Source organism: Platalea leucorodia (genome assembly GCF_965183815.1).
Source record: "Platalea leucorodia genome assembly, chromosome: 7".
Classification (NCBI taxonomy): Eukaryota; Metazoa; Chordata; class Aves; order Pelecaniformes; family Threskiornithidae; genus Platalea; species Platalea leucorodia.
The window spans coordinates 41,913,981-41,940,974 of NC_138829.1; the positions used below are offsets into that span (position 1 = coordinate 41,913,981).

A 26,994-nucleotide genomic window follows, 5' to 3' on the forward strand; every position below is an offset into this window, starting at 1 on the left:
AGTAGCAAAGCAGTGTTTATGCAAGAGAAGGGAGGTGCAATTTATTTTTATAGGAGACTGAGGGCAAACGGTGAGAGAAGGCAGTAGGGTTTCATGGGGCTATGGGTCTACCCTCCCCTGCTCCACCCTCTGCTCGGACTGGCTTCTCCGTATCTCCGAGACCTTCCCGCAGTCCCTCCCTCTCTGCAAGAAGGAGCCTTCCTCACCCCAGCAGCCCCTACGTGCTTTCTTTTGGCTCCCAGGCTGGGGAATGTGGGAAGGGAAAGTAAAGGGCCAAGGAGCAGGCTCTGGTGGGGTGAAGTCTGGACAGGTTGGACTTTCTCCTGGTGCTGGGGCGCCTGGGGGAGGGCAGGACACTGCCTCCTGGTGCTTTTCCTGCTGGGATGGAGCTGCCTGTACATCTGACTCCCCCAGGGGAGTACCTACAGCTCTCTCCGGGCAGTAACAATCCCATTAGAAAGCTGCATGGGCAGCAATGAGCATTTCAAACTGGCACAGCCTGTTCCGTGTCCTCGGGCCAGGCAGCCTGAGTGAGCCTTCGGAGCCCTGCAAGGCAGCTGTCTCTCGCCTGCCTCTGCCTCGGCGGCTCCAGAAGGGGTTCTTTCTCTCTGAACTTCTGGAACTGTTTTGGGGTGGGGTTTTTATATTTTTATGTTGTTAGTATGCTGTAGAGATAGTGGGAAGAGCACATGGAAAAAGCCTCTCTCCCCCCATCCTTGCATTTTCCCCTACACTGAATGCCAAGATCTCTTTATTGGGATCACTGGATTGGACAGGCCTTCGCTGATGACAGTTATAGGAAATTATGCATGGCAATGGCATTCCCCTGGGAACTTCCCTCTGCAAGTTTTGCTCAGCCCGCAGAGCACCGAGGGTAACGCACGTACAAGAATCTTCTCTCTTTTTCCTAGTTTATGTTACGCATTTCACAGCATCTTGGATGTAATTCATGGATGAACACAAGAATTCCTTCATAAGCAAGCAGCAGCATGAAAAATTACATGTGCTTTTTCAGCCTGATGAGATACAAAGAATTAAAAAAATTTTAAGAAGGTATTGGTAAATAAAGTCTTCCTGTGTTAAAATGTAGAGCTCAAGTACGAAAGTTGATATTTTCCTGCTCGGGTTTTAGAATATTGGAAAACTGTTTAAGAAGGCAAAAATCTTAATTAACGTGAGACAAGGTAAGTTCTACTTGTCTGTTAGGCAACAAAAAGCTGCAATAGCTGTGCCTGTGGAGCATGAGCTAAGAGGTGCTTCCTATGCAGGGAAGAGATCTGAGTTTCTACAGCGATACCAGGGCAGCAGGACAGTCCCTTTCTCTCAAAGCTGATTACATCACTCCCACAGACGTGTATAATTCACTCATCAGCCACGTTTCAGAGCAGTGATTCTTATTTGAGGCCTTGGAGCCAGGGATAGCGCATCTACAAATAAAACATCTTTGCTCGCCACACTAAGAATAACGTTGAGAGATTCTTAACAGAATTCCATCCATCTACCGAACACATCCCACGGAGCCAAAAAGTAAATATTTGACAGACTGTAAGATTTTTAAGTCCATAGACATTTGATTACATTGAGATTTGATCACATTGCAATCAACTGCTACCACCACAACAAAAAGTAAGTATCACTTCAGAACAGGGTCTTGTCACAGGGTATAGATATGGAGTATTTTATTGCCACTTCTTTATGCTCCCTGATCACGTAAAAGTAATTTAATTCTGAAATGTCAATTTTATTATCAATTTTTCAGTAGTGTATCTCACAAGTAAATTTTGTGCCCTGCCTCTTTGATTTTCTAACAGCTTGGCAAAACAAACATATGTAGGAAGAAATGACATTCTGTATTCTCTTAATAGTGTATTTAACTTACGCGAATGAGAGCTGCTACTCTCTTTTTCCTATTGTATCATCAATCATTGAGGAACAAGAATTAAGGAATAGGAAAACTGTCATCTTTTAGAAATAACAAAAAGTCTTAATTGTAATCAGTATTTTCTTCCAATTAAATTTATTTTCCTGTATGTTCTACTACAGTCACTGCTGTTTTTTTTCTAAAGTGCCATAAGTTACCCCTCCTTTTTCTTGAGGAGTCATAAATAAGTTACTGTAAAATTACCTGAAGTATTTTAAATGTTCCACTCACAGCAGTCTTGTGAAGCAGGCCAGTGGCCTCCTTACTTTACATATAAAGGCACCTCAGCTCTCTTGGCTCTGGATCATTACATTCCTCATAAAGGTAACTGTTCCATCATTTTTAGACTTAGAAAAACTGAAAACAAAGAAGTGAGTTTTCCTCAGTCACTCTTTGGCACATTTACTGAGACCCAGAAATACAGCCCTGACCCCCTCGCTTACAGAGCAAGATGGGCATCAGACCACACGATTCCTTCTGGCTCTCCCATCCTGAGGACACGGTCTCCATTCTTTGCTTTAAAGCTGAACTCTGACTACAGCTGGGAATCCCTGCAACAGTGATCATTCACTCTCCTTTCACTGGTAAAGTGTGGGAAAACTGGCAACCTCAACGGTGGAAAACATAACTACTTCCTCCCAGAGAGAGAGCACGTTAATTAGCCAGCACTCCCAGGACAAGACCAATAGGCCACGGCTCAGGTAAACATAAACACAAATACACATATACACCCCTAACGGCCTATAAACTGCTTGTATGTAGCATTATGAGCTGAAAAAGTGTATAAGAACAGGACTCCTACTGTGAAGGCCACCACAGCACTTTTGCAATAACCATTACTTCATAAAGACATCTGGTCTCCTCTTGTAGTTAGTCTTGTAAAAAGATATGTAAACCTTGAAATAAAAAGCAAAGTTAAGCACAAATCCTGGAGCTCATTATCAAGATCTATGTTGATTTCACCTAGCATTATAAAAATCAAGGATTTAATGACTTAAAAATATTTTTCCATTCACAGTAGTAATAAGCAAACATTTCCATTTGTGATCCATACAGACACATCTATCTTCTGTACCACAAAAACCCCTATTATAGAGATTATTATACAGTTTACTGTATACTGTATTAATGTATAACTATTATATAACGTATTATACAGTATATTGTATAATACAATAAAAGTTTATAGTAAATGTATAATATGTATTATTTAATACAGCTCTGTAGCTGTGCAGGTGCAGTTTCAGATCTTACCACCTAATGGTTGGGCTGTATGGAATTCCAGCATCACAGAATATATGTTGTGCCTTGACAGTTTTTAAGTCAAAGAACTTTGAATACTTAGATTGTACTTCAGGAGCTCTGACAGTTTTTCATTTCTACTATGTAAGTTCTGAGCTCAGATGATTTCAGTGTCCAGGTTTTATAGATCAGAGCTGAGGTCAGCGCCACCAGCCACGTTCTCATTGGGGAGAGGAAGAAAGCCAAGGTCCCGTAGGTTCGCTGCAGGAAATAGCAGGAATAGACCTGCCAGGCCAGGAGGAGTGCCATTGCCAGGTGAACAAGCACAGCCACGAGGCGTCGGACGTGATGGATGTGAGAATGGAAGCTGTGACCCTGGCATCGCAGAAACAGGCACCAGCACAGATAGGCCATTAATGGCAGGTTGAAAAACAGCATCTGAAAAGAAGAGCAGAGAAAAATAAGACGACGAGCAAGCCAAGTGTTCCGGGTAACATACATGAGGGCACAGAAAGGTATGAGCACATGAAACTGTCCCATTCTAAGGGCGCAGTACAATTCCCAGAGCTGGAACCTCAGGATGCACTTCCAAGACTCTGCAGCCAATAGAGCTGTGGCTGCCTGTGCCTCAGCCCCAGGCCAAGCATTCCTGCCCACTCCCTTGCAGTGGGAGGCACTGACATGCATCTGACCTTCCTTGGAGCTGGTTCAGGGAGCTAGACTTGGCAAAACACTAGCACGGTAAAAAAGGAAGGTCCTTATGTCAGTTTAGCGCTCTGACCCAGCCCACTGCGGTGTCAGACAAGTGTTAGCACTGGCATTAGGGAGGGACCATGAAGGAAGCAACAACTTGGTTTGGCTTTAGTGCCAAGGAACTACACCCTCTCTTTCAGACTAATGGCAGCTGGGAGAACCAGAGGGCAGGCAGGGCAGACTGCTGGGGAAACTGGACTCCTGTACTTGGAGAGTGACACCTACTGATCTGAAGGTTATTCAGTGTGCAAGGGCTGCCCTGGCCGTTCAGTTCCTTTTGCTTAATCACTGCAACCTGTGCATGAGCCAAGGACAAAACAAAAATTTAGAGTGGTAAATCTGTAGAGATGGCCTCGAATCCAGACATCCAGGGAGTCCAAAGCAACACCAAATAGAGGAAAAGAGAAGTTCGAGAAAATAATGCACAACCTCCTTCCTTTCTGCCCTTTAAATTTGCAGAAAGGTAAAAAGAGCTGTTGTAGTCAGGCATGGCCACTAATCTTCTCTATCCTTCCAAGACTCCTTTCTTTATAAAACTATTTAAAAAAAAAATCAGAAAAAATTCCTATAAGAAAGCAGTTTGTCAGCCTTAATTTTTATAAATATGTACCTGTAAAATCCCGACCACAAATGTCAGGCCGCCCTGTAAGAAGGAACCACCAACGAACACCCCAAAGGAAAAACAGGCCCCCACCTGGCCATCTATCAGTTCACCTACAAACCAGGGTCCTAAAAGAGAGGAAACCAAACATACAGCACCATCAGAAAATACAATATAGACATGGCCCTTTTTCACATGGCCCTTTGTACTCCTGAGCACAAAGTGGTTAACTGGGGAAAATGACTTCTCTATTGCTTGTCTATAGTAATAAGCCTAATGTTTTCATCTTCAACAAACAGCAGTCTGATGAACGTTCCTGCTGTAAAAGTACCATGGTAAACCAATGAGTTGTGGCATGCAATGAAAACGCTTTTGAGTTGGTTTCATCTCTGTGAAAATTTTCACTACCACATATAACATTTTCCTTACAAGAGACGTGAAAAGATGGATCCTTTCAAATGCTGGCCTTTTCCCAGAATTACAGTGAGATGTAGGAAAGACATGGTCATAAACAATTCCAGCTTGGCTCAGCTTAGAAGTGAAAATGGGCAGGCTGCACTATGTTATGCATACTGACTGCCAAGAAAGTAGCTATTTTAGTAACGTTATCAGAGGAGAAATAAGCTAAAATTGTTAGCATCAGAGCCGAGATGTCTTCGTGACATGTCATGTGAAATGTACATTCCATATACTCATTTTACACCAAGGTACAACCAGATCCTACTCAAAGAATAAGTGAAAACCAAATTAAATTTAAAAACACTCACTTTGCTTTCAGAGTAATTTAATAATTTAAGTGCTTAATTAATTCTAGGCTTCTAAGTTAGGCTCTTACAAACAAACCTTTAGTCTCTTTGGACAGTAACTTTTCAAGTTCCACATAGATTTTGTAACTTAACATAGATTTTCCCCGTTCTCCAAGATGTTAGGAATCTGATTTCTCATCAGGCTCTGATGTGTAATTTATAAATACTAATCTATGTCCTCCAGTGTTCTAGGTTACTTACCCAGAATGGTGTATAAATTCAGAACCAGAACTGAGTAATAGAAGGTGTTTGTTTTACTGAAGACATGAAGGGAATACGAGGTCAGAGTAAGTAATCCTGGCTTTTCTAAACAGAGACAACATTTAAGAAAAATACACCTGATTCAGGTTGCAACACCCACACATGTACATATATATGTATATATATAAATATTGGTCTTTCTGAAACAACTCTGCACGTTATTTACTCATTCTATTAAATAAGAAATATAGAAATAATATTTGGTATGTCTACAGAACAAATGCAAGGGAATGCATTTCTACTATTACTGTGACAACTGAAAGTAAGGAACCGATAAATATAACAATCTATGTTAAAAACAGCAGAAGAAGCTACCATTCTAAATGAGTACACTTGCTGTATGTAAATAAAACTGAATGACCATTCTATACCCAGAAAATGAAGTTAGCTAGAATGAAAAACATGGAGAAAGTTCATATTAAATGAAAAGTAAGAGACTCAAAACAGTAACTGTGCAAACCCAAGCAGGCAGGTCAGCATGGACTAGATTAACTGGATTTTCTTTGATTAAATCTACTTAGCGAGATCTACTAGCAACTCAGATAAAATGAAGGCTAGGTGTTAAAATGGCAGCATTCTGACAAGTATGTGATGTTAGCAAAAAAAGGCAATATTAATTTTCTAACTGAAGCAGACAATTCATAGATTGAGATCAAGAGATCTTTCCTATAAAAGCTAGCCTTTAGAGTTTCACTTCTTACATGGCTGCCCTTCTCACAAAGCATTAACTCCCAGAGGACAAGCTTGACCTTTGGAAATCAACAGCTCTTACAAATTTCTTCGCTAATTTGTAAAACATTTGTCATGGTCCACAGGGACCTAGCTGATCACAGAATGCTAGCTCTTTTCATTTTTAGCTGCTGACTTCCATATAGGCAACTGAAAATCTGTTCTTTTTCGGTGTAAGCAGTTGCTGTAGTTACCTCAGGATGCTACGTGATTATGAATATAAAGGAAGGGACATATACTGACATGAATAGGAAGGGAGGTGGCTTCCAGAAAAATCTCATTAGTAAGGTGTGGTTCAAACAATTGTTTAAAGGATAAACACCACGAGCTTAACAGGATTAATTTTCATTTACCCAATTTATCACAAACAAAATACCAAGTTATGACAGAACTGATCATAGTATTATTTTGAGAAAGACCCAAGCCTGTTCATGTTCTGTGCAAAGATTAACAGAAATTCTTTTTGTAGATGGCAATCTGTTTCTCCACTCAGGTGACAGAGAATTCTGTGCCAGCTGTAGTGAAACAAGCACATACAGAACTAATACAAAATAAAAACATTCCTTTCCCTATGCATTGGATTCTTCAGTGAGAAAATTAAAATGAAACCATTAGACTTCAATTAATTGAATTTTCCTTTAAACAAAGACACCTGGTCAAGTTTTTAATTTACTTTGTTTGATGTATCAGAGGTTTTCTGGGTCCCCTTAAAAGCAAAACAGCAGCTTCTGAGAACCCAATCAAACTTCACAGTACTAGATGCAAAATGCATACGGTGATTAACAGCGCAATTACTTACATATTGTTAGTATACAGATAAATAGTAAAAAAAGTTTACGGAAAATTAGATCCTCTAAAAACCAGAGACAAACATTGGTTCATACCTTTGAGTGCTGGCTTTTGGAGGTATCGGAAAACAACAAGCAAGGCGATCTGAATCAGCACAATCAGTCCAAAGAGCACACGAGCCTAAAAAGAGAGTTTTAGCTCTAAGCCAGCCCTGGAGTAGGAGCTGCCTTTGAGCATGCCTTATGGACACTGACAGAATGATACAGAGATTTCTAACTGAAACACACATTCAAAGCTTGATGGTGTCATTGAACTGAAGAGTAAAAAGAAACTTAAGAGTTATTGGACTTGCATCTTACAGACTTGAATTCAGTTGGATGGCTGAAAATGATATGCCTGAATCTTTCCAAAATGGGGTTTGTAAAACACATCCGCTGAAAAAGTGTAAATACACTTCCTACGTAAAACATTTTCTGAGTGCTGTACTGAATAAACTGCAGTTCAAGACATTGTGGAGAATATCGGTTCCTGATTAACAAAACTAATATAATAATTTTGAGCCAAATACGATACTATCCACGGTCATGTGGACTTCCCTATGTTCTTCTATAAGTGCACCTACACTATTATGACATGCCTTCTTCGCATGTCCTGAGCTGTAACACTTCTGGATATGACTTGGAACTTATTGAAGTCAATAGGAATTTTTCCTTCCTCTTTGCTAGAGCTAGCTATAATGTCAGCAGCTGATGTGAGACTTTTTCCAGCACTCATGCTAGTACACATATTGCAACAGATCACAGTGAAGTTCTCTTTGATTTAATGTTTCCTTTTTCTGCTATCTCCTAGCTTCTTTTCTACTTCTTGCTTGCACAAAATGTGTGTATACCTATGCCCAAAAATTGTAACTAAATCAAGGAAGTCAACGTGTTTGCATGAACGATTGCTGCACATTCACGTTTGAAGCATGCAACTAGAGAAAGGAAACTTGAAATATTTGTGAAATTCCAATGGAGTCATATCTGGAAAAAGCAAAGTACATTCAAGTCTACCAGGAATTAGGGAAATGCTTCCTGCAGTCTCTGGGGAAACCAACACGGAATGACAGCTGTTTTGCTGAAAGTACTTACTAGAACATAGTGGTCAGTGAGAAGAATAACAGATGGCCAAAAGCCAAATCTAAGAGAGAGGTTTTCTTCCATAGCAAATATATGACCCCGCGTGCTAATTCTTCCTGAAGCATCCTAGACAGATATACAATAAGAGAGCAATTAGATAACAGTAGTGCACAAAATATCTAGTTAAAGTTGCTAATTATCACTGCAGCTTTTCTGGAAAGATTCGATTGACGCATGCATGTCTGGCATACCACTGTATTAAATGCTTCTACCTGCAAAGGATATGAACGGAAGTCTGTTATCATGTATTTTGTCCCTAGTTACGTGATGCAGAAGGGTGATGGAGCCAACACGACAACATAAAAATTCAATACAAAGAACGCCAACAGGTACCTTACCTGGACAGCCACATCTATGTGATGGAACCCTTCGCTGTAGTTTTGCGGGCTCCACTTCAGTACATAGAGAGGGCCAGACACCTGATGTGCATTCCCTAAGTGAACTCCATCTATATAGACTTTGACGGCGATAATGACAGAAGGAGAGAAGGCCAGAATTCTAAGGAGTGAATAAACAGCAAAATAAACAGATTTGTTACAGGACTTGCAGATTTGTCATTACTTCCTGAAGAGAAGTCCCTAAAGATAATGCTACCTTGTACTTAAGAGTTCAAAAGAGTTAGAAATTAAAATGGTAACATGGTAGCTCTTTCCTACAGTTAAAAAGAGACGTTCTGTATGGTATTGTGCAAAAGAATACGATAGAAAACTGGGCTGTGGAACAGATGAAAAAGTGGCAGAGATAAGGTCAGGTCAGAAATAATCAGGTCCTGGCAGAAATAATTTTGGAACTCTTGCTGTCAAAACATTTGCTAACACAAGTGGGATGCATCCTCCTGCACACATATAGACACATAATCAAATACTTGTAGGCATCTTCAATAAAAATTGCCAGTCTCTCTCCCTAATGTCCTTTGCTGTTGGGTGTGGGTGGTGGTGTTTTTGGGGGTTTTTGTGTTTTTGGGTTGGGCTCCCCCCCCCGCCCCTTTTTGCTAGTCAGAATATAACCTCTCAGTCTTTGTAACTAAATTTATGAGAAATAGAGTGGAATGCAAAACTGGTGTTACAGATCTGAGATACCAACAAATGTAGCATCATTTGGCAGTGCTTATGTTCAGAGAAACGGTGATACTAATATAGACTCAATATATTGCACATACAATTTTTAATTTCTGGTAATAAAAAAGGCATTCCAGAGCATGTTTCAGTCAAATGAAGGAGTCTTACATAGTTATGCTGAACGATTCTACCGGTTCATATATTTAATATAATCATAAGAATGTTCAGCTAAGGTTCTAAATAGAAAAATGGAAAGTAGGTAGACTTAGTAGGATGCTTCTTCCTAACTGAAAAGTATGACAAACTTCTTTTGATTGTAATTCTGTGTATGCAATATACCTATATATTTCATGCATATTGGTCTAACGGCAAACATAAGATGTTGGAAAGGGCTTAGAAATTTGAAATACAAATGAAAAAAATAAATAGAAAAGGTAGAAATGGAAAGATGGAGAGATTTAAAACAAATATGAAAATTGGCAAAGGCTTAAAATGTTTTAATATATAAGGGATGTAAAACTGAAAACACAAGAGTCTAAGAAGTCCAAAGTGAATAGAGAAAACACTTAGAAAAATACATAGACAAAATCCTGAAATCAGCGGAGGCAATGTGAATATGTGAGATAGATTAATAACACAGATTATGTGTTAATCTAAGTCTACCAGCTTTGGTTACATAAGAAAGTTCCAATTGACTTCAGGGGAAATAACTGCATAAATAAAACAAACATGAATTACTACTATGTAATCTCCTTTTATCAGAGATACGATACCAAGTGAGCTCTCAGGAACAATCTTCCAGAGAAAAGTGAATTCTGAGAACAGTGGACACATGCATTTAAAAAAAAAAGTCTTGTTATACAAATATAGGTGTACATGATAATCGAGAAAGACCGCAACTATTAAAATATAGTTAAATATTGTTAAACCAAGAGATTACAGGATACCTGATATGAGTGGAATAAAGAATTTTGACTAGTGGTTCATGAGCAGAACTGCTATAAAGGAAGGATTTGGGATTGGTGATGAGAACTACAGGCCATTCTTCAAAGTTAAGATCTGCGAAGCTAAGGAGGTCATGATCAAACGCAAGGATCCGGTACCTATAATAAAAGGAAAAAAATTTTGTTGATACAAACTACTGCATGCACAGCTTCCCAAGTTTCTAAATGGAACTTGTTTGATTTATTTTCCATTTATTTTCTTCTGTAGTTGATGCTATATTAACCAACTCTGCTGTATAAACTCTACAGCTGGTTACCTCTGATCAGGTTCATTTTATTATAAATCACTGAAGCACCACTCAAAATTCCAAATGTCAAGATCTATTGAATTTTGCACATGAATCACATAGATGAACATTATGTTAAAGAATTCAAATATAATGTACATTACTACAGTGTCTGGGTAGGTAGTCTAGTTACGGACAAAGACCTCGGTGTGCTCTATTCCTGTACGCATACAAGTATCTTTCTTAGGATTACTGCAGAATAAAAGCTAATATACTACTAGACATTCCGTGTAGCATTGGACTCTTTTTGATATGCTGCTAAAGTAACATTTCTCAGGTAGACTATTTTTGTCTCTAAAATTCTAACAGCTGGTGCAGAGCATGGGTATTCTGAAGTAGTGATGCTGAATTTTATTACAATTTATTTTTCTGCTTTGAAAGCTAAACACATACTAAATCGATATTTCAATGTCTTCTTTTTAATTTCTAAATATCAAGAATGAATTAAAAAATTACTTAATTTATCAGCACACTGTTGGTATAGGGAAAAAAATCCCAAACTTATACACAGAGACATTTTTCAAAAGCGTTAATAGTAATAACCAGTCAGGCAGATCTAATGCTTCTTTCAAATTCTCTAACCAGCATAAAAGGGAATCACAGTATAACCAGTTAGGCTCCATATAATTTGCTCACGTAGGGTTTACTTACCTCCTATTATCCATCCAGTCTCCCAATTCAAGTTCCAGAGTGCCACCACGGTGCTGACTGTGCAAGGCTGGCATCAGCCCACCCATTGTATGGAGATGTCCACATAAATAGGCTGTGGCAGAACTAATAAAAGAACATAAAAATTGTGATTATTTGGATGGGAAGGAAATATCACTGCAGAAAACTTGAAAAGAGACAGACAAGTATGGGAAAAGAGGCAAGAAAGGTACTTCAGGCTGAAAACATACAGGGAAAAAAGAAAGATCTTACCTCATTAATGTTCGTATTCCTGGGGCTGGGGAGATGATTGTTGAGGTGGGAAAATGGCCAAACCAGATAGTATGATTGCTGTGCAGACTTTCCGTTGCCATCAAAGATAGCTCTTTCATTTGATTCTGAAACAGGCAGGTGTTTGAAAGACAACCAAACAAACCTGTTTAACATTCAGGCTATTTGGAAAGAATAGCAAAAGGAAAGCAGAAAGAAACTAATGAAGGATGCAATTCATCCTTTTTTTTAAAAAAAAAAAAAAAAAAGGCAAAACCAAAAACAAGCAACAGAATACTCTCAGTTCCTCCTCAGGGACCTGTGCATGAACAAACCGTACTACTAGGCATATCCCTAAAATCTGATGTTGGAAAAAGAAAGTGAATACAAGACACTCAACACCTTCCTTGCAACCAAACACAGGAAAAGTGCAATATAAACAAAGATTTTGGTAAACAATATTTCTATCCTTTCTACTGCTTATTTATATAGTCAAAGATGACACGCTTGAGTTGATTTTACAAACATCTTTACCTTACAATTATCATCCCTAATATCTCTTGAGTTGCTAGATGGCCTTTTATAGGCATGACAGACCACAGAAACTGTGCACCGTGTATGCTTCAGTCATTTAACTGGATGAACTATGATGCTGAATCTTGAAAATATTACTCAGCCATTGCTGTTAAAGTTAAGCAAAAGTAACACTTTACACAGCAGGTAAAATTTCTCTCCTTTACTTGTTTGACATCCAATAATAAATCAACCACTTACTGTCCAGAGAGACTCCCAATACCAATAAGATCTCAAGGTCTAACAGAGGAGGCAGGAAAACTAAAACCAGAAAAGAACACAAATCCACTCTTTCACCATTTTGCAGATCACCTTTTAGGGTAACCCAGAGAATCACCAACATATTCTTTTCCCTCCTACCTGAAAAGAAACACTGAAGGGCATGAATAAAGGAAACAGAAATAAAGGTATATTAAAAAAAGAATGGATTCAGTATACCATTCTGGGTTGATGTAATGGTCTTATTAAGTGAAATTATATTTCCTTTGCCTTTATGAATTTGGGCTTTAAGAATATTTTTACCTAAGCTATGCAATCAAATCACTGATACAAATCTAATTTTTTTTTTCAAATTCCTGGCAGAGGTTTAATTGTTAAAAGTTACAGGTATCTACCTTAACTTTCAGTTTTGTGCAAAAATCCGCAAGCAATGCTCTCTGGACGCCTGCTGCTGGGTAATTAGCAAGCAAATGCTTGACTTACTGCAGCCAAGGACAGGAGCTCCAGACTCAACCGCATTTCTTAGCTCCTTGAGAGTTTGTCTGCAAATCTACTGCACCCACTATGGATTACAGTAAACAATGAGAACAGTACTTGGCGCTCCTACATCACCTTTCATCTAAGTATCACCTAGCACTTTACGAACTCTTAATTCAATGTCGAGCCTCCTTTAGACAAGATTAGAGGGACAACGTTTTACTTTTCATTGAGACCGTTATCACAGGCAAAATATGACATCTGTTTGCCAGAACCCAGTAACTCTCTGCCAGCACTTCAGGAGAGTATCTCAAGAACAATAGCATATCAACAAACTACAGAGAAAAATCAAAGGGAAGCAAAATGTTATCTAAACTGATATGCGATTTAAACATTGGGATTAATGTTATTCTTTCAAAACAATACCATGTAATTTTTATGGTCTCAGAAGATCAGACCTCACTTTCATAAGTGACACATTTCTTCATAGCATTATCTTTCACATTATTTCATTGATAAGTGCAACTCTCTCATCTGTAACATTAATATTAATAAAAAAAGGCATCTAACAAAGCAAAAAGGAGTGAAGTTAGAAAGTTTGGGGTTTGTTTTTTTAAAACTTTACAGCATATAAGGAAATAATCACTCAAGTCTAGCTAAATGCTAAGAAACTACTGACAGTGTCCTTAAAATGTCTAATTTGACATTTTTGTGCTGGATTATTTCTTAAAGAGAGAAAACACAGATAGATACAGTATATGTTAAGTGACACATTCATTTTTCTAAATAAATGTCCCACATGCATAATAACTTAAAAACATAAAGACTTTTTTAGATGAACACAAATCTTTCAGAGGATTCTTCTTTATAAAAACAAACAAAAACCCCAAACAAACTGCTATAGAAGTAAAACAGCCAGCAAATGCAACACCAAGACGTAAAATACCATGTTTAAAATTCCGAAGAAATTATAGGGTCTCTTAGGGCCTGGGCTGAGTGTGGCATCCACGCAGATGAATGAATAGTTCCCAAAAGAGGTGGTGTGGATGTAATGGAAAGAGCCATCTTTACGCCAGGCAGAGTATTTCCTGCCAAAATAAAATGGAAATATTGCTGTTAGGAAAGCTTGCAGCAATGACAAAAATGTCCTGCGTAGTATAAATGCAAGATTTCTTGCATTAGATCTATCTCCATCTTGTTACTGGAGTAAAGTCTCTTCTTAAAAATCAATGGCATTGAAAAGTCTGTATTTCAAAGAAGATGCATTACATGGGTCATGTGTTAAGCAGCAGGTTAGCACACAAACATTTTAAAAAAATGTTATCATAAATACACTTTCCCTGAACAACATGGTACTTTTTTATGGATAAAGGATAGGCCTGCAGCATAACGATGCAAAACAAACAGGTAAGATGACAGGACAGCAGGATCTCACACTACTTTAATTAAAGGAGATCTGCAAAGGAAAAAGATTATTGCCTTGGGTTTATTGTTGGTATCTGAAAGAATTTAAAAAAAAAAAAAAAAATTTCCTTGCTTACGTAGAAATATCAGGGACATCAAGTCTTGTCTCCGCTATTTTGTTAGACATCTCTTAAGTTACTCTGATGTAGAATGATCAGCTATTGGCTAATGGAATATGATTTTGAACCAAAGAAATATTGAACCTTTTCAGTTATTTTCCAAAAGATCCAAACCAGAGACACTACGCTACATGAAATCTTATAAATAGCAAAGAAGGCAGCATTTCCTCTTGCTTATTACTCTTTTTTGTTTCTTACCAGTTCTCCTGTCACCTGTGGAATGTCATTAGAATTCTTCATTCAAAGAGTAAAAGGAGAGAGCAAAAAGGGTTTCTGCTCTTTTGCACGCTACCTGATGTTAATTGAGCTCTCAAATTTTAATGTTAAAATACTCTAAGTTAAAACTGTAAACAGGGAAGGACTTAAGACATGTCAACTAATTCCACCCTTTTTTCCCCATGGTTTTATGCTAATAAAACTATATACAACAAATACATGTAATAATGAATATATATGTTGCTTTCTTTCCTTCCATTAACAACAGATATTTTCCGTTTTTCTAACTTCTAAAATTGAAGTGCTTTTGATACTTTATGCTAGATGGTAATTGCATGTATCTTCCACTGGCAAAGACAAGTAACATTCCAACTCATGGTATCTACTAAATTGCTCAATTAAGAATTAAATTCTGTAACTAGAATGATTGTGAGCAAATCTGAGATTAACTAAAACTTGGGTTTAATTGCGGAGGGAATTTTTGTTTTCTTTTGAGTTTTTGGGTTAGGGGTGTGTGGGTGGGTGTGTGGGTGTGTGGGTGTGGGTGGGTTTTCTTGGTTTTGTTTTTTAAACTCCCTGGATGATATGCGGAAGCTAAAACATCCCTGAGTTCAGATGACGAGTATAGTTTGAACACAGCCATCCAGAAAACAGTTCATATCACTATTCCTCCACCAATCGGAGTAAACAATAGAATTGCCAGAAAAGTTGACCTGAACAGAATAGAAGCCAATATATCAAAAAACAAGTTTCAGATATAAATCAATACTTCCAATATCATAAAGACCCTTTCACAATGTTTTTTTTTTTGAAGTTAATGTTACCTTTATGAACATCATGAACTTCATTAAGAAAACTGGAAGCTCAGTATCATAATCCTAAGATTTCTGCCTTTAGTCCCACTTAAGAATGTGTGTAACAGTTGAGTCATCCTCTGCTCGTGCTGTGGACATAAAATAGGAACCCATGTTTTGGTGTAAAAATATTATTGTCTTTCAGTGGAACTGCTGCTGCCTTTAATTTTAATACATAATGAAGACCAGTGGTGTGGAATAACTGTTTTCCCTAGCCTCTGTTTTTATATCTGCAAGCTACAGCGCTCTAAGGTGTACAGCAAAGAATGAATTATTTGTTCAGGATCACATAAAGGCAAACAGACAGTGCCTTACTGTAGCTCAGGAGAAGGAGAAAAAAAAAAAAAAAAAGACATTGTCCTTTTGACTGTTTAACTTTGCAGGGGTGGGGGAGAAGAAAAGGCTTCCACAAGACTCCGCTTCATTCCACCATATCCTTTCTCTCTTCCTAGAGTGTGGCACATTTACTAAAAATGTTATTAATCTTTATATTTTATTAATACATCAGATTAATAAAATTGTCCCTGTAAAGGCAGTTCTACCTTTAGTGATGCTTAATAGCTTTTGAGGACTCTTAGTGCCTTTCTTCAGTCTCAGAAAGTATGATACATCTCATTACCGTTTCTTTATTTTGCTATGATGACAGACTATAATGAAGCAAAAACCATTATGAGAACACATTTCTTTAGCAAGAGACTGTCAATTAATAAGCAAAGACTTTTTCACCTGACTCAGAATTTCACTCAGAAATTCTTAAGTTGGCTGAATTGCTTTGAAAATTCACCCTAATCCTTTCCAATCCTTTTTGCTATCAGTGCATCTTCAGTGTGGACAAGAAGCAGATGATCCATATATCTTTCCAAACAGTAAGCTTGTCCAGGCCAAACAACAATTCAGGGATGATCCAGCAAATTCATTGGTGCTACATCTTCCCATGCGTGTCACTAGGACTTCTGATAGCAGCCTTAAACTAGAGTGGAAGACTGATACTAGATTGTCACGTAGCCACAACTGTGGCAAAAGATGTAGGCATATGCGCTGCACTAGCACGTCCAAAAGCCTTATTAGCACCACACATTCATCCCTTCATGGTAAATCCACATGTGAATTCCATGTTCTCCTGCAAATGCAGCTGCTGTAGGATCCTATCCCACAGAATTTATGGGAAAATGTATCTGCTCCTGCTAGGCCACACGGAACTGAAGCAAACTGAACTATCAGATGTTTAATATGTGTTCTTATTGCAAAGTGGATGGCTTAAGAGCCTGAATTAAAGTAGAATTTAGATTTCCAAGTCTTCCTCCAGTTCCAAAGAGTCAAAGCTGAAAGCACCACCAAAATTCTGAGACAAGATTTTGTGTTTAGATGTGAAGGGCAGGAGAAACTGAGAAGTTAAACGTGAGTTACAACTGAGGCTACCTTTACAATGCACAAGCAAAATAACTAGCTGGAGAGGGGAAAGTTTCCTCGCCTATCTTCACATTTAAATCTCAAGCATGTTCCTCAAGAACATTTGTCCACCCATCATCTTCTGCCTTGTTGCTTCTCTACTTTCAGTTTTCTAAAATGCCTCAGATGTGAAGAAATGGCTCAGATAAAATTTAGACCCATATGACATGAAAAGCCCTTTTGGGCATGCAGAAAGAACATTTAAAAAGTGAAGTTTCCTCTTGCTTTCTTTTTCTTTTTTCTTCTATTTTAAGGAGGAAAAGCATTCTTTGGGAACACTGGTTTTAGAGAAATATATCACATAACTGTTCTGAGAAAACTGAACACATACTGCACAGAACATTTCCTAGACACAGGCAGATTTACAATATATTCAATTACAAAACACAGAGGGGTAAGAGATAAGAAGTCTGTGCAAAGAATTCTCTATTTTCTCAATCTATTCTGCTCTACTAACTGGCAATGGAAAAGACAGCGGGAATAGCAAATATAATCCTGGACTATAGGAAAGTCAGTGAAAAAGCATATATGTGATAACTGAAAACAGAATATTGTTTAGTGAGTTTGACCTTGAATATAATGGCATATATGAATATATATGAATATAATGAATATAATTACCATCTGTATGGTAAATAAAAGTACCTGTAATAATTCTGAACGCTATCCAGGTATGGAATGTTGAATGAATCTGTAAGGGAGAGAAAAAGGAAATGAAGAAACTTTCAGATCAAACTGATCATTGACCTCTGTATTTTATTTCCTAATGTTGAGATAAAGCAGTCTCAGCAGGCACTGAAGAAGCTGGTTTTTGTAAAATGCATCATTGACAAGCAGACTGTCTAACTGTGCAGAGAAGACATTATATACTCAATGCAGTTGACCTAAAAGTGAGGATAGTTTTCTCATTTAAGTTTCAATTCAAAGATGAAGTTGTTGTGGGAATGTAAATTGTCATTTAGTGGCTAAAAGCTAACCACGTGTCTCCACTTTGGCCATAAAGCTTTTCAGAAGCTTTTTGGATTGGGTGCATTCTCTGTAAGTATGACCTAACTTATCCAAGGAAAATAAAGTAGCAATAGCATCAGAGAATAGCATGTGTAAAACAGACAGCAACTTGGGGACGCTTGTACTACAACTGGGGTCCACCTCTGCACTAAGGCTGGTAACAGAAGCCTAATAGGGAAATGGGACTAAAATGTCACATACGGGCTGCATTTGACCAAGCATGCACTTTTTTCCCCCAGCACTAGGCTTTCTAGTTTTGCCCTTCCTGTGACAGCTGGCTTATATAGCCTACAAGATTGTTAGCTTGTGTTTGAATGCTTAGAATGTAGCGACAACTATGATGTGTACAAACTTTCATGAGTTCTTTCTATTCAAAAGAAACCCAATTTCCTTTAATTGCTGAACGTGTGATACTTTTTAACTTAAACCTGTGGAGGGAGGTCCATGAAAAGTAAATTGAAACCATTTCTTCAGTAGGGTAAGGTTACAGTTTGCCCCTCCATTAAAAGATGGGGTATATAAACTAATGACCTGGAAACTAACATCTGAAGCGATGTTCTACCACTTGCCAGGCAAAAGCAATAAATGAAGACTCTTACTTCCCTAGTACTAAAACTCCAGTAAGTGCCTGTAAACAAAGTGTGCCCTCAGTAGAGCAGACATGTGGATGGCAAGCCCTTCTACTGACTCATAACCACCACTAACGTGCTAGTAAGTACTGACACTTCACCTCTATAACTTGCCTAAGTCAGCTCTGTAATCACAGGAAAGAAAGAGATGTTTCATTTCCTTCTTACCATGATTCCCTTTGATGTCTATCCACTTGGTTTTTTCCATGACCCTCGATCTCTTCAGGATTGACTGGTAAGTTTTCCATTCTGCTTCTACCTGCTCAGATCCCAGTTTATCTCTTGTCTTAGCATCTGTCAGGTCACCTGAAAGTGTACAAAGGTGAGATATAACTAGAGGCCTACACAGCTTACACAAATACTGTAACTAGGCAAGCATCCAATCCAAGCTTCCCAGTGTACGTGGCTGTAGGCCTCCTGTGTGCAATCTGGATGTTCCTGTCATTTGGTCCAAGAGGTTACTGTAAGGGTAAATGCCTTCTAAGGCAGATGCGGCAGCCTGTTCAAACATCTATCAACCACGTCACTGCCGCACTTTTACTAGTGCCATGCCAAAGTACAGAAAATTGTTATGAATTCATTATACTTGAAGATTCTAGTCAGAGAAGCTTTGTTTAACTTCACACCTTCTGCATCCCCTCAAGCTCCAACTAAAGTTCGAACCATTCCCATTCCTGTTCATATAGTAATGCCTCCCTGCGTTGCTAGTTAAAAGATGAATGCTATTTCTGAACTCTTAACTTAAAAAGCAAGCAGCAGATAAGTAACTCTCTGTAGAAACAAAAGTCCAGGTCTAGCATTAAGATTCTAAAGCCTTGCATATAGTAATGGCTCAAAGTCTTTTCGAGTTGCTTGCCAAAACTTAATTCGTTTCAATAGCAATAGCAAGCTATCAAATGAAATGACACGGCTTATTTCACCTGTCTGGGTATGATATGCTCAAATGGAAACCAGCAATGAAATCTTACATTAGTTCACAGGTGAATTTCATACAAATGAGCAGGGATTGTTCTCAGAGAGGAACTGGCTCTTAATGACTAATCAGAGACACTGCTCACTTCTGTAATTTCAAATACAAAGAATGATGTAGAATCACTACCAGGAGGACAAGAAGGAAGGTAGCTGCTAGCAAGGACTAAGGTGTAGCGACAAGTATTGGGAAAACAATAGCTATACTGCATAATTATGTCTTTGTTACGTATAATACACACTAAACTCACCATCAGACTCAAGTCATTGAACAAACACTAATTCTCTTGAGTTGAGAAGTTATTCGCTTCTAGCAGTCTATCTTCAGCTGCAGTTCCACTTCCATTGCTTAAGGTACCTTAAGGCTTTAAAGTTTTCTCTTGAGATCCTAGAATTTTGCTTATTTGCTCTTCCTTTGACAGCACACTCAGCAGGAAATTCACACTTTTGAATTGCTTACCTGTTGCTAGAACAAGTGCTGGCTGAATTATGTCAATTGTTTCAGAACAGAATTTTTCAAAGTCAGGAGCTCGTTTGGGATCCCGAAATCTACTGATATGAATATCCGACACCTACAAAAGAGAAAAATGAAACACTGTCCCAAGCAGAGGGTTATTGCTGCTCAGGTTGTTCTGCAAAGCCAAGTACATAAGAATGCAACATAAGGGCAGTCATAGTGATTCATATCAGTAAGGGATACAGAGAGAAACAGAAGTGGATGACTAGGGGAGAACAAAAGCAGAGCAAGCATATGATATTGCATCTCTAACCCCTAAAATCACATTTACATCAAGAAGATTTCCTTAAACCTAAGGGCATACAATAATACGGGGAAATACTTAGCTGTCTACAGTAAGTTTTGATGGCTCTAAGTGGCCTGTTGACTTTCAAATTCTGTGACCTTCTGGTGCAACACAGTGATCTTGCTGCAAGAGCGAATACTAAGTAGTTCTGCAAAGCAAGAATAGGTTAAAGTTACCTAGGACTTCAAGCATACTGATAACTAATTTGGTACCTGGTGTGACATTTCCAGTTGCTGGGTGGAAGGATTTCTAACATTCTACCCATGCATTTTAATGGAGCTAATGAGTGTGTTTAGGTCCCATTCCATGTGCCTTCACGAAGGCAAAGATTGCCCAAGAAATGATGATACCACTTGTACCTAACTGTAAAAGACGCAGTTCATTTCTGAACCAAACAGTCAAAGCCCTCCCATCAGAAGAGCCGTATGGGGCAGGATGGGGAGAATAAGAAAAGTAAGATTTTTCTTTTTTTTAATATTGTGTCTTTTCAGGTCTGTCCAAAATAAATCTTGGGTGAATGCTTTCAATTCCACTTTCCATTCCACTTCAGTGGAATTAATAAATTATCCTCCTCAGTTTAGACAAATGGTATTTGACGCTCAAAAAACAGCGCGCGTGTGCTCATGGCCATTTGACGATAACGCTAACTGAGAATGAATGTAAAATTTAACGTTTGTCCATTTAATAAACCTGGCTCTTGTAAAGCTTTTTCCGTTTTGAAAAATCCAGATAAAATACTTTGGAGACAAAATACCTTAGCTTCTACTTATTCAGTCATTTGAACATGTAGAAAACATTGCCTGAATACAATATTTTAATTCTGCTTAGGAAAATTCCCCATTTGCTTACATGGAACTTTTGCCTAGATCAGAATTGGATGCTAAAAAAGGTAAACACTTTCAGACATAACCTTAACTTCATTTTTATTGATACGCTCGAGCTAGTCTGAATCAAAGAGCACAGCAAAACTACCTCGGTACATCAAACCTAAGGTAATCTTTGACAAGGACACATCATCTTAATTTGCTTCTCCTCAGCCTGTGAATTCATCTATTTCAGCAAACAGAGAAAATAAAAACAACTATTTTTGCTGTCTCCAGATTCTTGAGCAAAAAGTCTTACAAGAAACCTTACTCCTGTTCTACCAATAACTACTGAAAATGTAAATTTCCAACCTTTTAGCAGACAGTGGTTGGGAAGCCTGATTTTCCACAAGGATCTTCCCACTTTTTTTCCCTACTATGATAAGAGTTTAAGATTTACAAAAGGCTTTTCTTGCAAGTCCTAAGAGTTACAGTATTCTGGGACTTCTGACAGCTGGGACTAAGTTTCTGTCATCACTAAAAGCCATGAAATATGAAGATCTTGGGAGTGGAGCTTCTCCCATTTTTTTTTTTTTTATTAACTTCAAAAGATGTCCCAATAAAAGGGAAGTCAGTGGGCAAGGGGAAAAACTTACAACTCTCTTATTTAATTTCCCAAAATGTAGGTAAAAGCCCACTTGCTGCATTTCTCTTTCTCCTCCCTCTGACTGATGTGGACACTTGGCCTCTCTCATTGCATCATAGGCAGCAACTTTCATCAAAATGGGTTGGAAAAGTCTTAAGGGTGAGGAGAAATCACCATCCACGCTCCTTATCTAGAGAAGATGTGGGTCAGGAAAGGCAGGCATTAACAAGGGAGAGTTACAAGGCCTACAGCAAAAGTAGAATGCATCCAGCTGACAGAAATGGTAGAAAAATCAGCTGTAAGCTTATCAAATATTGAACTAGAGTGCCTATTAGGCACTGGGGTAAGAAAGGAAGTTCTGCTATAAGAAAGGTGAAAGAGCCATTAAGACAAGATTATAGTACAAAGATTGCAGTTTAGTTCAGTTTAAGAACAGACAGTCCTGTAGATGGGAGGAAAAACAAGGTAGGAACTGCTGGGGGCAGACCCGACGATCTTGAGCTCTGTCCAGTGACCTAGGCTAGACCTATGGAGTCACCAGGGAGCCTGAAGCCCATTTCCCACAACATCATCAGGCACAACGCTAGATTTAGTGCTTGATTTCCAAGTTAGGTCAATGATAAAGCAGCTGTTAAAGGGCACGTCTGAAAGAGAACATAACCACTTGAAAGTAAAGCCAAGTCTCAAATTAGCTGTGCCATGACCTATCCTTGGGAGAACTCCACTTGAAGTAACACAACCAGAGAGAACACGGCAAGAGACGTATGGAGCTGTGCATGCTGCTTGTCAGTATAGCGCTGCAGCTGCTATATGCTGCTATAGTTGACTCTCTTCAAGATAACAGCTCAAGATAGGGGCTTTATCTACATTAATTCAAGCATATCTCCCATCTGGAAATCTGTTCTGCCGTGAAGATAAGTCTTAAGTCACTCAAGGAAAAATTACTGGAAAAACTGACTTTGAAAATACATGGCAATTGGAGAGAACAAAAGCACTAATAATATGCCAGCTTATGCGCCAAGAGCAACTACCTGCAGCTAATACATTCAGGCAAAGTGTCCTTGAATTTGAGAATAAAAGCAGCCTATTTGTTAGAAGGAACGGCACGGCAAGCCCCGTGACATCTCAGCCATTGATTACCTGCAAATATGTAAACAGCTCACGGTTAGTTATACACTAAGTGCTTCAGGAATGCTCTGGGGGGAAGAGTCAGAAAAGAGGCCGCAGAAGCACCCAGACGTGACAGTTTACTGCCAAGACTATGCCAGGTTAATCTGGGTTTTACGTTCAACCCGGAAGCAAAGCTGTGTACATTTGACCTAAGGTACATCACTCATGCTGGCCCAGTACCTTCTATTGCTAAAAGCCTGTGGAACTATTTTCTCAGCCATACAACTTTTCTGAGTTTTGGAAGGGGAAAGGGACAGGCAGAGCCTGCATTTCTCACTGGGATATTGGATAATACCATACCGGGTACTGATGCAATACATAGGATAGCATAATAATTACGTGAGTTTTAATTACCCACTTCTACCACGCACACCTTATCTTTTGGGTAGTCTAGCAAACCGGCCAAACACCTGTAACTGAGGCTTGACTGCGAGCCTCCGGCACAGCGAAGGGGACGTTTACCGGGAGCAGGTGCCACAGCTTCCCACCGAGTGCGGGGGCACCGCCGCCGGCGGCCCCCCGCTCGCCCCCCGCGCCCCGCCGGCGGCGGCAGCGCCGCGCCCCGCCTCTCCACCCCGCTCGGTGGGCTCGCGCAGCGGCCTCCGCCGCTACGGAGCCCCGAAAGGCGGGGGGCGGCCGTACCTCAGCGCGGTGCCAACCGCCGCCGCTGGTGGCGGGCCGTTGCTCGGCCACGCCCCCCCCCCTCACCTGCACTGCCCACAGCAGGTTGGCGGCCTCCGCCCCGGGGGCCGGCTGAGGGGCCCGCGGGCGCCGGCCCACCGGCAGCGGCGTCCCCGAAGGCGCGTAGCAATCCAGCAGCAGGGCCACGGCGGCCGCTGTCAGCAGCCCCACAGCCAGCTTCAGCATCCTGCGCCGCGCTACCACCCTGCGCCCGCCCCGGGCGGCCCCGCCGCCGGGCAGCGCCGCTGGCTGCAGCACTTCCGCGTCGCGGCCCACCTCCTCGGCTTGTCGGGCCGCCCCGGCCGCCCGCCTGCGGCTGGCTCGCAGGAGCGATGCCAGCGCGGGCAGCGGGTGGGCGCGCCCCGCCTGTTGGCGGTTTTCTTTGGCGAGGGGTGGGATCCGCCCGAAGCTGCCCGGCCGCCCTCGCCCTGGCCGGGCAGCTGCCGGCGGCCCTGGGCCGCCCCCCTGCCCTGGGTTCTGAGCCCTAGCTGCAGGGGCGCCTGGAAACGCCGAGGCTGAAACAAACCAGGCCGAAACCTTGTCTGAAATGTGCCGTCTGCCTTAGTCCGTCAGCCGTTTTCGTGATCTGGGGGGCAGTGCGTACCGTAAGGAGGCCGCCGGCCAGTTCTTCGGTCAACAACGGTCGGGACAAAAAAAGAGATCAGTGTCTCATCTCGCTGTCTTCCAAGTACAGCATATAAACATTCACTCTTCCCCTCCCCCGTCAGTATTTATAATTCTACCTGCTCATAAATCTAGGTAATTGACTTTTTTTTGCTCCTGACATACCTAAAAAGTCTTTTTATGGTCTTTTATGTTTTTTTTTTTTTTTTTTTTTTTTCATATACACCATTTTAAACCTTACTATAGCAACTGTACAGTTTCATAACTGGTAAGGTATTCTTTGCTATCAACTCTCCGTGTTCCCAACTACTGCCCACCTTTAGTGTTGAGTTTTTTTTCCTTACCATCTCAAGCATGAGTTTAGCTGAAAAAGCTCCTGTCACTTTACATCACTGTCTTCTTTGGTATTTAATGTCGTATTCTCAAACAACTTTTCAGATAGTTAGACATTTCTAATTCAATATTGCTTAATTTTCATTATCTTTTCTCATACAATTTGTCATAGGACAAAGATTTAATTTTTAGCATTGATCAAGAACACTTTTCAGATCAGTTACACTTTATTACACCCTTTTTTCACATGTTCTTGATAATTTACCTGCTCTTTTGTGGGACTTAAGGTGTGTTTGCTTCATTTTTTTCAGCTGCCTTCCATCTTGCTTCTCTGCTTCCTACTTGCCCACAAAGAACGCCCCAAATAACTGCTTTTAAATCAACAGTTAGCAATCAGTAATCCTGGTAATCTTGGGGAGTAATCTTGAAAACTAGGGTTTGCTCAATTTCTTCCTGGAGCTCTACCATTTTATTTAAGCACTAGCAGGACTGCCAAGCTTCAGCATTTTGTCTCTATTAAAATTTATCTGAATTCCTGTTTCGTTCTTCTTATTTCCTCTATTACTTTAGTATCCATGGAGATTTTGGTGTTTTGTGCCATGTCTGCCTGGGTAGTGCTGCCAGCTTGTTTTTTCAGAGGTTTGCTGCCACTTGTTTTGCTGTCTCCCAGCATATGTGCGTTCCAAACCTTTCTTTTTTGTATTATTTTGTTTAATAAGTCTATATTCTTGTTCAGCTAAAGCAGCTGGTTTACATTAGCATAACTTCTTCTAAAAGTCCCGCAGTAAAGTAAAACCATACTGATAGTTCAGCTAAAAGACGCGGCCACGCAAGACGCTCGTCTCACAGCAGAAGGGACTGCAGGCAGCCCTCCTGCTGCTTGAGCGCATTTGTTGCTGTCTTGGAATCACAGCCTTGCTTCTCTTGCTCGACTGCATCGGAGGCTGGATTATACAATTGCTACTGTTGATGCTAAAACACGAGGCGGACTCCAGTAATCACAGTCTAAACTTGGCTGTTGTGCAAACAACACTGCTGGCAAGTGGTCGGCCATGCTATCGAAAAGGATTGAGTAGAGATTTGCAACATGCACAGGCAAAACTAGATGAAGCTTTGAATTGATCGTTATGTGGCTCAGTGGCAAAATTCATTTTGTCTTTTTTTACGTCTCATGCCTAAACCTGTCTCAGTGACAATATCTACACAGTAATTTTAAGTGACATTTCAATAAGGTAAATAAGTCTGCAGTGACTTCTTAAAATGAAGATGAGTGGTGGCTACTACAGAAGAGCTACAGCCAGATGTTCTGAAGACTTAAGAGAAGAACTTCGAGAGTTCCTGTGGCCCGGTACAGTGAGAAAAATCCATTGAATATACCTGAAAAGGTCACCTGCAAACTTTATCCCATCCATACTGATAACTGAAGAACATGGAAAAGTTGCTTGGAGGCTTGAAACAGTAAACCTGCAATGGAAGGAGGCGGTCTTCTTCAAAACAGAGATAGCAGACATTCGATAGGGGGTTACTATGTATGCCTGCAAGGTCCAAAGCTATGGCTATTTGCCTGTTGCCCCAGCCCTATAAAGGTACACACACAGGGAATTGTGCAACCAGACTGGAAACAATCTGGAAAACTTCCAGCAGCACTTAGGCCAGGTCTGTCACCTACCAGCCAAGTTCCTAAATGCCCTCATCTTCTGCCAGAGTAGCAAACACTGAGTACGCAGTACAGTTATAATATACTGTGGCAAGGAGGTGCGAAGGAAAGATTTTGACCTTGGAGACAGGCATGTCTTTAAAGCTACTGCTGCCTCCTACACGTGCACAAAGTTCATAAAATTTTGCCTTCTCTTAGGCCAAATGGGAGACATAGGCCACGTCTGCTGAAGCAGTATCAATGTGCTACAGTGTATATGAAAATTACTTAAGTTACTGTTTTGCTATTAACGCAGGGCCCTCAGTGAACACCCACACTGTGCTGTTTAAGAGCCCGCAGAGGACCTTCGTCCCTGTAACTCTGCGGGCGGGATCAACACAAGCTTCGCTTGCCGACCGCCCCGACAGATCCTGGGGAAGCGCTTTGCTTCGGCCTCCCGTGGGGAGGCAGAGGCGCTGCCGGACGGGTCCGGGCCTCCCCGGCGCCTCCTCAGCGGGCCTGGCCTGGCCGGGCCACGGCGATCGCGCTCGCTTCGCCTCGCCGCGCCTGCCGGCCTTCAGCTGCCCGCCGCCTCCGGCCCCCAGCCATCAGCCTCCGCCGCCCCCAGGACAGGGCGTCGGGGCAGCACCGCCGAGCTCGGCCCGGCGCCCCTCGGCCCGAAACGACCCGGCAGCACGGGGCATGCGCGCGGGGCGGGCGGCGCCTGCGCGGTGCAGCCGGGGCCGCGGCGGGGGGCGGGCTGCGGGCGCGGCG

The 26,994-nt window shown here is 40.6% G+C and overlaps 1 protein-coding gene across 1 annotated transcript; it reads right to left on the bottom strand.

The window, feature by feature from the left end:
• Nucleotides 1-1,408: 1,408 nt before the first annotated feature.
• Nucleotides 1,409-23,812, bottom strand: TMEM62 (transmembrane protein 62). Its single transcript, XM_082317031.1, has 14 exons — nucleotides 23,655-23,812; nucleotides 19,985-20,096; nucleotides 18,724-18,861; nucleotides 17,564-17,609; nucleotides 13,763-13,904; nucleotides 11,551-11,675; nucleotides 11,281-11,403; nucleotides 10,286-10,441; nucleotides 8,619-8,778; nucleotides 8,233-8,346; nucleotides 7,198-7,282; nucleotides 5,525-5,629; nucleotides 4,527-4,645; nucleotides 1,409-3,601 (listed from the first exon to the last, which is right to left on the bottom strand). Exons 3-14 carry the CDS (start codon nucleotides 18,761-18,763, stop codon nucleotides 3,275-3,277), a joined length of 1,542 nt encoding a protein of 513 aa, XP_082173157.1. The 5' UTR covers nucleotides 18,764-18,861; nucleotides 19,985-20,096; nucleotides 23,655-23,812; the 3' UTR covers nucleotides 1,409-3,274.
• Nucleotides 23,813-26,994: the final 3,182 nt, after the last annotated feature.

Bases quoted from the DNA above. Each gene is read 5' to 3' on its own strand.
- TMEM62 (XM_082317031.1), bottom strand. From the start codon at position 18,763: ATGGAAAAAACCAAGTGGATAGACATCAAAGGGAATCATG. The intron at 11,404-11,550 runs GTAAGATCTTTC...TTCTTTTATTAG, and splicing joins GGAATACGAACATTAATGAG to TTCTGCCACAGCCTATTTAT. The intron at 8,347-8,618 runs GTAAGGTACCTG...ATATCTGTCTAG, and splicing joins ACATAGATGTGGCTGTCCAG to GATGCTTCAGGAAGAATTAG.